General features: G+C 49.2%; 1 protein-coding gene across 1 annotated transcript; it reads right to left on the bottom strand.

The window, feature by feature from the left end:
* Positions 1-5,317: 5,317 nt before the first annotated feature.
* Positions 5,318-8,561, bottom strand: LOC139024470 (uncharacterized). Its single transcript, XM_070439308.1, has 2 exons — positions 7,340-8,561; positions 5,318-7,236 (listed from the first exon to the last, which is right to left on the bottom strand). The coding sequence occupies exons 1-2, from the start codon at positions 8,559-8,561 to the stop codon at positions 5,318-5,320; spliced, it is 3,141 nt and encodes a 1,046-aa protein (XP_070295409.1).
* Positions 8,562-10,364: the final 1,803 nt, after the last annotated feature.

The raw sequence follows: 10,364 nt of genomic DNA, 5'->3' as shown, positions 1-10,364 counted from the left end.
AAAATATGTGTTGATAGGTATGTGGACTAAAATGTCACAGCAGTCAATAGTTAAAACCATGAAGGCTCTAAAATGATTTCTGATCTGGAATGTAGACTGTAAGTAGTCCCGTGCACACATTCCTCCCTGAGATGACAGTCCTCTCCTTTCTTTCTGTGTGCAGTGTGCCAGTAGACGCTAGGGGGCGCCACAGGGCCTATGACCTCAACCAGACTTCATAACTAGCCTTCCCTTTCACACAGCCATGAGTACAGACTACAGTACATTATAGTACAAGTCCCTGGGATAAGATCTTCTCTCTCTCTCTCTCTCTCTCTCTCTCTCTCTCTCTCTCTCTCTCTCTCTCCCTCTTCTCTCTCTCTCTCTCTCTCTCTCTCTCTTCTTCTCCCTCTTCCTCTCTCTCTGTCGCTCTCTCTCTCTTTATCTTTCTCTGTCCTCTAATTTCTCCTCTCTCTCTCTCTAAGAGGGGGGCCTAGCCCATACCATAAAAAAACAGTCCCAGACCATTATTCCTCCTCCATTAAACTTTACACCACTCCAGCCGACGTTTGGCATTGCGCATGGTGATCTTAGGCTTGTGTGCGGCTGCTCGGCCACGGAAACCCATTTCATAAAGCTCCTGACAAACAGTTATTGTGCTGACGTTGCTTCCAGAGGCAGTTTGGAACTCGGTAGTGAGTGTTGCAACTGAGGACAGATGATTTTTACACACTTCAGTACTCGCATTCTGTGAGCTTGTGTGGACTACCACTTCACGGCTGAGCCGTTGTTGCTCCTAGACGTTTCCACTTCACAACAACAGCACTTACAGTTGACCAGGGCAGCTCTAGCAGGGTAGACATTTGACAAACTAACTTGTTGGAAAGGTGGCATCCTATTTCAGTGTCACATTGAAAGTCACTGAGCTCCTCAGTAAGGCCATTCTACTGCCAATGTTTGTCTACGAAGATCACATGTCGGTGTGCTCAATTTTACACACCTGTCAGCAACGGGTGTGGCTGAAATAGTCCACTCCAATTGAAGAGGTGTCCACATACTTTTGTATATACAGTGCATTTGGAAAGTATTCCGACCCCTTCATTGTTTCTACATTTTGGTACATTACAACCTTATTCTAAAATATATATTTTTTTACCTACACAAAACACACTATAATGACAAAGCAAAAGATCAAATATTGTTATTCTGTTCAACACCTCCTGTCTGAATATTGGACTCCTCACCAATAAGAGAGAGAGCCTCAGGACAGCAACACAACTAGACCCAACCAAATCATGAGAAAAGATAATTACTTGACATATTGGAAAGAATTAACAAAACAACTGAGCAAACTAGAATGCTATTTGGCCCTAAACAGGGAGTACACAGTGGCAGAATACCTGACCGCGGTGACTGACTCAAACTTAAGGAAAGCTTTGACTATGTACAGAGCATAGCCTTGCTATTGAGAAAAGTCGCCGTAGGCAGACCTGGCACTCAAGAGGAGTGTCACGCCTGCTCCCGCTCTACCTCTCTGGCGCCCGAGGCCAGGCTGCCCTTCATTACGCACACCTGTCACCATCATTACGCGCAGCAGCGCTCACTGGACTCACCTGGACTCCTTCACTTTGTTGATTGCCTTCCCTATTTCTGTCTGCTCCTCAGTCTGTTCCCTGTGTCAGCCTTAATGTCGTTATGTGTTCATGTCCAGATGCTGTCCTGTCCTGTTCCATGTCCGGTGCTAATTAAATGTTCACTCCCTGTACCTGCCTSTTGTCTACCAGCGTCTTTCTTTACTAGAAGACAGGCTATGTGCACACTGCCCACATAATGAGGTGGAAACTGACCTGCACTTCCTAACCTCCTGTCAAATGTATGACCATGTTAGAGACACATATTTCCCTCAGATTACACAGATCCACAAAGAATTTGAAAACAAACCCGAATTTGATAAACTCCCATATCTACTGGGTGAAATACCACAGTGTGTCACCACAGCAGCAAGATTTGTGATCTGTTGTTTATTTATTTTCCCTTTTGTACTTTAGCTATTTGCACATCGTTACAACACTCTATACAGATATAATATGACATTTGAAATGTCTTTATTCCTTTGAAAGTTCTGTGAGTGTAATGTTTACTGTTCATTTTATATTGTTTATTTCACTTTTGTTTATTATCTACTTCACTTGATTTGGCAATTTTAACATATGTTTCCCATGCCAATAAAGCCCCTTGAATTGAATTGAGAGACAGAGAGAGAGACAGAGAGAGACAGAGAGAGACAGAGAGACAGCGAGACAGAGAGAGACAGAGAGAGAGACAGAGAGAGATCGACAAAACAATGTGTTTAAGTTCAAGAGAGAGATCATATTGTAGTAAATGCAAAGCATGTGTTTTCTCTGTAGTTTTAATGAGATTTGGAGCCAGTAATGAGATCATTAAGATTGATTAAAAGGTGACACTGGAGAGGGATGTGACCTGAGGATGTTGTGTGTGTGTGTGTGTGTGTTTGTTGTGGTGGTGTGTGTGTGTGTGTGTGTGTGTGTGTGTGTGTGTGTGTGTGTGTGTGTGTGTGTGTGTGTGTGTGTGTGTGTGTGTGTGTGTGTGTGTGTGTGTGTGTGTGTGTGATGTGTGTGTGTGTACTACTATTGTGTGTACCAGAAGTCCTCACAAGAATAGTAACCAACTAAAAAGTGCCAGTCCTCATGTTTGTAAAAAGCATTTTCAGGGTTAGATTAGGGGTTAGGATTAGAATTAGGGTTATGGTTAGAATTAAGGTTAGGGTTAGGGTTAGGGTTAGGAGTTTAGGTTGGGGTTTTAAATGGAATCAATTGTTGGTTCCCAAAAAGTATATTAAGACATAGTTGTGTGTGTGTGTGGTGTGTGTGTGTGTGTGTGTGTGTGTGTGTGTGTGTGTGTGTGTGTGTGGTGTGTGTGTGGATGAGATGTGCGTGTTTGTGTGTGTTTGTGTGATGTGATGTGTGTGTGGTGTGATGTGTGTGTGATGAGATGTGCGTGTTTGTGTGTGTGTGGTGTTGTGTGTTTGTGTGTATGTGTGATGATGTGTGGTGTGTGTGATGTGTGTGCGTGCGTGCGTGTTTGTGTGTCTGTGTGTGATGTGTATGTGTGTTGTGATGTGTGTGTGTTTGTGTGTATGTATGATATGTTGTGTGTGTGATGTGATGTGTGTCTGTGTGTGTGTGTGATGTGTGATGTGTGATGTGTGGTGTTTGACCTGAGAGGACATACTGTCTGGTACACAGCTTTGTTCTTCCCCGTCACACCCCTCTCCACTTCCTCTAATTATCACCAATACTTCTCAATAGGCTCCAAATCTGATAGATCCAACTATTGCCATGGATGGGTTAGGAGGGTCACTGGATTTCTTAGACTGACTGACAGTCAATTAGAGATACAGTTCACAGTCTGAAGAGAAGCGCTCTTATTGGTTTCCTTGCCAGCTAGTGGAGCCGAAACCATCGCGACGACTGAACACTTCTGCAGACAGCGAAAGCATTGCCAAGGGAATTAAGTATTTTAAACGGTGCAGGACCTGTGCCAGCAGCCACGCCACTCCTGTTAAGAGAAGCCAGAAAGGGACTGGTGCAGACTGAGAGAACCATATCATTAGACTAGAATAGAATGGTGGAATTAGAATCCCATTCCAGTCAAATTGCCATGGTCAGAGGTTTGGGCCAGTTCTATCACTATATTTTATGTGCTCTGCTGCTGAAGGCCTCTCATAACAGGAGGGGAGGATCCAGGCTACAGGACCATGATTCCATGACTTCATGCTTTACCAGCATTCCAAAACAACCTACTCTCGTCTGCTCTCTCTCTGCTCTCTCTTGCTCTCTCTCTCTACCTTCTCTCTACCTCTCCTTGCCTCGCTCTACTCTCTTCTCTGCTCTCTCTCTGCTTTCTGATCTACTCTCTTCTACTCTCCTCTGCCTTCCTCTACCTCTCCTCTGCCTTTCTCTACCTCTCCCTCTTCCCTCTGCTCGCTCTGCTTTCTCTTGCTTCCTCTGCCTTCCCTCTGCCTCTACTCTCTCTTACTCTCTCTTCCTCTCTTCTTTTAAATGATGTGCTTTGATCTCTCTGTGATTCATCAGACTTTAGTAATTCCCATTGAAAGTCCATATGATGGGCAAGCAGTCAGAGCTCAATGGAACAGGCAGATGTTCAATATCAGTGAGGAGTAAAAACAGGAAATCATCAGACTTGGATTGAAATACTATTGGCAAATGAATAGTTGAAAAGGCGAGAACCCACCATCTGCCACTCCAGCAGGCTTGAACAAACTCAAGTATTGAAAGATTTCAAGCTTTATGCAGCAGGAGAGAAATGGGTTAAGAAAGATATGGAGAGGAGAGATCTGGATAGAGAGAGATATGGATAGAGAGAGAGAGGGAGAGAGAGAGAGGGGAGAGAGAGGGAGAGAGAGAGGGAGAAGAGAGAGATGGATAGAGAGAGAGGAGAGGGAGAGAGAGGAGGAGAGAGAGGATGGATAGAGAGGGAGAGAGAGAGAGAGAGGAGAGAGTGTTGTGTGGGTCGCGTCGTCTGGGCGTGTTAGTGATTTAACAGCTGCCTCCAGCTCCACTGACCTTTGACCTTAACTTCCTGTTTCTTAACATCAGGCCTAAGCAGCCTGCCTGTCAGGGCCCATAGGGACCACAGAACCAGGCCGAGTAGTGCACTATCTAGTGATAGGGTGCTATTTGAAACAATCGCTAACTTCAGTGTGTAACAATCACTGGTCTCTAGTGTCTGAATAGCTATACATGACTAAAGACAATGTGTTGATCTCTGGAGCTTTGGGAGAAAAGGCAGGTGCAGACATACATTACCTACAAAGAGGTACTGTGTTGTACAATTGACCAATTTTAATTTAGAAAGTTATGTTGTTTGACAGCTCGTTCATTAACCGAGTTTACATCGACTCGACCCGCCGATGGACTGTTCTATTATCCTGGTGGCATTTTGATTTAAACCGGTAATCAACATGGAAAGTGTTTTAATTCCTAAAACAGCATAAGTGTAGAATGTGAAAGTTGACATTTATTGGGATGAATCTTGTCCTGGAGGCAGAGCTGAGCAATTTCCACTAGATGGGCCAGCTGCAACTCAAAATTGGCTGTATCATAAATTCTATAAAACTAAGATTGCTTTTTTGGTTCTTCATTTTAAGGTTAGGTGTGGCATAATGTTAGCAGTGTTAAGCATTAGGGGTAAGGTTTAAAATCAGATTTGATGACTTTGTGCGCCTCCAGTAGATGAAATAAATGCAACCTGCTATAGAACAATGAAGACAACAAGGAGGAGAGGCGACCAACTACTAACAGCTGAGAGGAGGGTGGGGCCGGCTGAAAGAGGCTGAGAGGAGGGTGGGGCGGTTGAAAGAGGCTGAGAAGGGGTGGGGCCGTGAAAGAGACTGAGAGGAGGGTGGGGTCGGTTGAGGGTGAGAGGAGGGTGGGGCCTGGCTGAAAGAGACTGAGAGAGGAGGGTAGGGCTGCTGAGAGGAGGGTGGGCCGGTTGAAAGAGACTGAGAGGAGGGTAGGGCTGGATTGAGAGGAGGGTGGGGCCGGTTTTGAAAGAGGCTGAGAGGAGGGTGGGGCCGGCTGAAGGACTGAGAGGAGGGTGGGCGGTTGAAAGAGACTGAGAGGAGGGTGGGTGGGTGAAAGAGACTGAGAGGAGGGTGTGGGCGTTGAAAGAGACTGAGAGGAGGGTGGGGCGGTTTGAAGAGACTGAGAGGAGGGTGGGGCGCGTAAAGAGACTGAGAGAGGGTGGGGCCGGTTGAAAGAGACGCTGAGAGGAGGGTGGTGGGCGTTGGAAAGAGACTGAGAGGAGGGTGGGGCGCTTGAAAGCTGGAGAGAGGGTGGGCGGCTGGCTGAGAGGGGTGGGGCGGTTGAAGGACTGAGAGGAGGGTGGGCTGTGAGGAGGGTGGGCGGCTGAAAGAGGCTGAGAGGAGGGTGGGGCTGGGCTGAAAGAGACTGAGAGGAGGGTGGGGCGGCTGAAAGAGGCTGAGAGGAGGGTGGGCCGGTTGAAAGAGGCTGAGAGGAGGGTGGGGCTGTGCTGAAAGAGACTGAGAGGAGGGTGGGGCGGTGAAAGAGACTGAGAGGAGGGTGGGGCGGGCTGAAGAGACTGAGAGGAGGGTAGGCTGGAAGAGCTGAGAGAGGTGGGGCGGCTGAAGAGACTGAGAGGGCGGGTGGGGCGGCTGAGAGACTGAGAGGAGGGTGGGGCTGGCTGAGAGGAGGTGGGGCCGGCTGAAAGAGGCTGAGAGGAGGGTGGGGGTGGCTGAGGGAGGTGGGGTGGGCTTGAAAGAGACTGAGAGGAGGGTGGGGCGCTGAAAGAGGCTGAGAGGAGGGTGGGCTGGCTGTGAAAGAGACTGGAGAGGAGGGTGGGGCTGGCTGAAAGAGACTGAGAGAGGTGGGGCGGCTGAAAGAGACGAGAGAGGGTGGGGCCGGCTGAATAGAGGCTGAGAGAGGGTGGGGGCTGGCTGAAGAGGAGGGTGGGGGCTGGCTGAGAGGAGGGTGGGGCTGGGCTGAGAGATGAGAGGAGGTGGGCGGCTGAGAGGGGTGGGGCTGGGCTGAAAGAGAGAGAGGGAGGGTGGGGCTGGGCTGAAAGAGACTGAGAGGATGGTGGAGCTGGCTGAAAGAGGCTGAGAGGGGTGGGGCTGGGCTGAAAGAGACTGAGAGGGGGTGGAGCTGCTGAAAGAGGCTGAAGGAGGGTGGCTGGCTGAGAGGAGGGTGGGGCTGGCTGAAAGACTGAGAGGAGGTTGGTGGAGCTGGTGAAAGAGGCTGAGAGGAGGGTGGGGCTGGCTGAGAGGGGTGGGGCGGCTGGAAAGAGATGAGAGGAGGGTGGGGCTGGTGAAAGAGATGAGAGGAGGGTGGGGCTGGGCTGAAGAGATAGAGGAGGGTTTGGAGGAGGGCTCGCTGAAAGAGACTGAGAGGAGGGTGGGGCCCTTGGGCTGAAAGAGCTGAGGCGGAGGGTAGGGGCTGGCTGAAGGAGGGTGAGGGTGGCTGAGAGGAGGGTGGGGTGCTGGAGGAGGGTGAAGAGGCTGGAGTGGAAAGAGTGCCGAGAGGAGGGTGGGGGGCTTGAAGAGCGAGAGGAGGTGGGGCTGGGCTGAGAGGAGGTGGGGCTGGCTGAAGAGGAGGGTGGGGCTGGCTGAAAGAGCTGAGAGGAGGGTGGGCTGGCTGAAGAGGCTGAGAGAGGGTGGTGGCTGGCTGAAAGGCTGAGGGGGTGTGTGGGACGCGCCTGAGAGGAGGGAGCTGGGCTGGACTGAAAGAGACTGAGAGGAGGGTGGAGCTGGGCTGAAAGAGGTGAGAGGAGGGTGGGGCTGGCCTTGAAGAAGACTGACGGAGGGTGGGGCTAGGCACGTGAAGAGACTGAGAGGAGGTGGCGCCGATGAACAGGGTGAGAGGAGGGTGGGTGCGGATGAGAAGAGGGCTGAGAGGAGGGTGGGCTGGCTGAAGAGACTGAGAGGGTGGGCTGGCTGAAGAGGGACTGAGAGGAGGGTGGGCGGCTGAAGAGACTGAGAGGAGGGTGGGGCGCTGAAAGAGGCTAGAGGAGGTGGGGCGGCTGAAAGAGGCTGAGAGGAGGGTGGGGCTGGCTGAAAGAGACTGAGAGAGGGTGGGGTGGCTGAAAGAGCTGAGAGGAGGGTGGGCGGCTGAAAGAGGTGAGAGGAGGGTGGGGCTGGCTGAAAGAGACTGAGAGGAGGGTGGGGCTGGCTGAGAGAGGGTGGGGCCTGAAAAGAGACTGAGAGGAGGGTGGGCTGGTGAAGAGGCTGAGAGGAGGGTGGGCGGTGAAAGAGCTGAGAGGAGGGTGGGGCCGGCTGAAAGAGACTGAGAGGAGGGTGGGGCTGAAAGAGGCTGAGAGGAGGTGGGGCTGGGCTGAAAGAGCTGAGAGGGGGTGGCGCTGGCTGAAAGAGGCTGAGAGGAGGGTGGCGGCTGCTGAAAGAGGCTGAGAGCCGAGGGTGGGGCTGGCTGAAAGAGCTGAGAGGAGGGTGGGGCGTGAAAGAGCTGAGAGGAGGGTGGGGCGGCTGAAAGAGCTGAGAGGAGGTGGGACGCTGAAGCTGGAGCTGAAAGAGGCTGAGAGGAGGGGTGGGGCTGGCTGAAGAGGCGAGAGGAGGGTAGGGCCGGGCTGAAAGAGACTGAGAGGAGGGTGGGAGCTGGGCATGAAAGAGCTGAGAGGAGGGTGGGCTGGCTGAAAGGCTGAGAGGAGGGTGGCCGTGCGGCTGAAAGAGACTGAGAGAGGGTGGGGCTGGGCTGAAAGGACTGAGAGGAGGGTGGGCTGGGCTGAAAGAGACTGAGAGGAGGTGGGCTGGCTGAAAAGAGTGAGAGGAGGGGGCGGTAAAGAGTGAGAGGAGGGTGGGGCTGCTGAAAGAGACTGAGAGGAGGTGGGGCTGCGAGAGCTGAGAGGAGGGTGGGGCTGGGGCTGAAAGAGGATGGAGGAGGGTGGAGGCTGGCTGAAAGAGGCTGAGAGGAGGGTGGGGCTCGGCTGAAAGAGACGAAGGAGGTGGGCGCGTGAAAGAGACTGAGAGGAGGGGGGCCGGTTGGAGAGGAGGGTGGGGTCACATACATATTGGTGGTCACATACATATGTTTAGCAGATGTTATTGCAGGTGTAGTGAAATGCTTGTGCTTCTAGTTCCGACAGAGCAGTAATATCTAACAATTTCACAACATATAGCCAATACACACAAATCTAAGTAAAGGAATAGAATTAATTAAGACGAGCAWCGTCAGAGCGGCACAGACTGAGATACAGTAGAATAGAATAGAATAAGGTATATACATATGAGATGAGTAATGCAAGATATGTACACATTATGTACACATTATTAATTCTCCCTGCCTCTCCTCTCCCTGCTCAGTGCTCATTCTGCACTTCTGACTGAACAACTAGTGCCGAGTGGAGCGTGCTGCCTCCGCCTGCTTTAACAGTGTAACGTCAAATSTATTATCAGGCCAATCAAGCCAATCCCCGATGGTGATGGCAGCCATTGTGCGTCTGTAACTTTCTAACTCATCATTATTCACGATTCATTCAGGATTATCCGTAATCATGGTAGCATCCACATTAATGTAAAAGTGTTTCGAAACATATTCTATTCTTATTTACAATAAAAGTGAKTCCTAAATGACACAATACATTATTTACCATTGCTTTCTATTGGGCACAAAATAATCTGAAACACAACCAAAACAAACAGCAAATGCATCCAACCAATGTGTAGTCACAAGCTTGAGGTAGTCAGTGCGTGCTATGAATATGGGACTTTTGGCAACTTTAATACACATAAGTGAATTTGGCTCAATACTTTTGGTCCCCGAAAATGGGGGATTGTGTACAAAAATTGCTGTAATTTCTAAATGGTTCACCTGATATGGATGAAAATATCCTCAAATTAAAGCTGCAGTCCGTACTTTATCATTTCAAATCCAAAGTGCTGTTGTACAGAGTCAAAACCACGCAAAAAATCACTGTATATCTCTACTGCCACATATATCTCTACTACCATATATATCTCTACTACCATATATATCTCTACTACACTATATATCTCTATACCATATATATCTCTTACTACCTCATATAATATCTCTCACAGCCATATATATAGGTTCCTACAGCCATATATCATCTCTACAGCATATATATATCTCTACTTACCATATATAGATCTCTACTACCATTATAGCGTGGGAGTACAAGTATTTTGAATACATGGCCGATTTTGCAGGTTTTCCTACTTACAAAGCATGTAGAAGGTCTGTATTTTTATCATAGGTACACTTCAACTATGAGAGACGGAATCTAAAACAAAAATCCAGAAATCAACATTGTATGATTTTTATAAGTAATTAATTTGCATTTTATTGCATACATAAGTATTTGATCTACATGAAGCAGAACTTATATTTGGTACGAATCTTTGTTTTGAATTTACGAGATCATACGTTTGTAGTTCTTTGAACCAGGTTTGCACACACTGCAGCAGGGATTTTGCCCGACTCCTCCATACAGACCTTCTCCAGATCCTTCAGGTTCGGGTGTCGCTGGAGAATACGGACTTTCAGCTCCTCCAAAGATTTCTATTTGGTGCAGGTCTGAGACTGCGCTAGGCCCGGTCCAGGACCTTGAGATATCTTACGGAAGCCACTTCCTCTATCGCCCTGGCTGTGTGTTTGGGTCGTTGTATGCTGGAACCGCAGACCAGCGACCCCATCATCATGCTCGTTACTGAGGGAAGGAGTTTTGGCTAAGATTTTCGCTTCAATACATGGCCCCTATCCATTCCTCCCTGTCAATACGGTGGCAGTCGTCCTTCGTAACCCTTTGCAGTAAAAGCATCCCTCAAAAGAATATGTTTCACCCTCCAT

The sequence above is a fragment of the Salvelinus sp. IW2-2015 genome, unplaced genomic scaffold, assembly GCF_002910315.2.
Source record: "Salvelinus sp. IW2-2015 unplaced genomic scaffold, ASM291031v2 Un_scaffold1551, whole genome shotgun sequence".
In the NCBI taxonomy this organism is placed as follows: domain Eukaryota; kingdom Metazoa; phylum Chordata; class Actinopteri; order Salmoniformes; family Salmonidae; genus Salvelinus; species Salvelinus sp. IW2-2015.
Note: the sequence above shows the minus strand (reverse complement) of the source record. Positions and strands in the feature narration are given on the sequence as shown.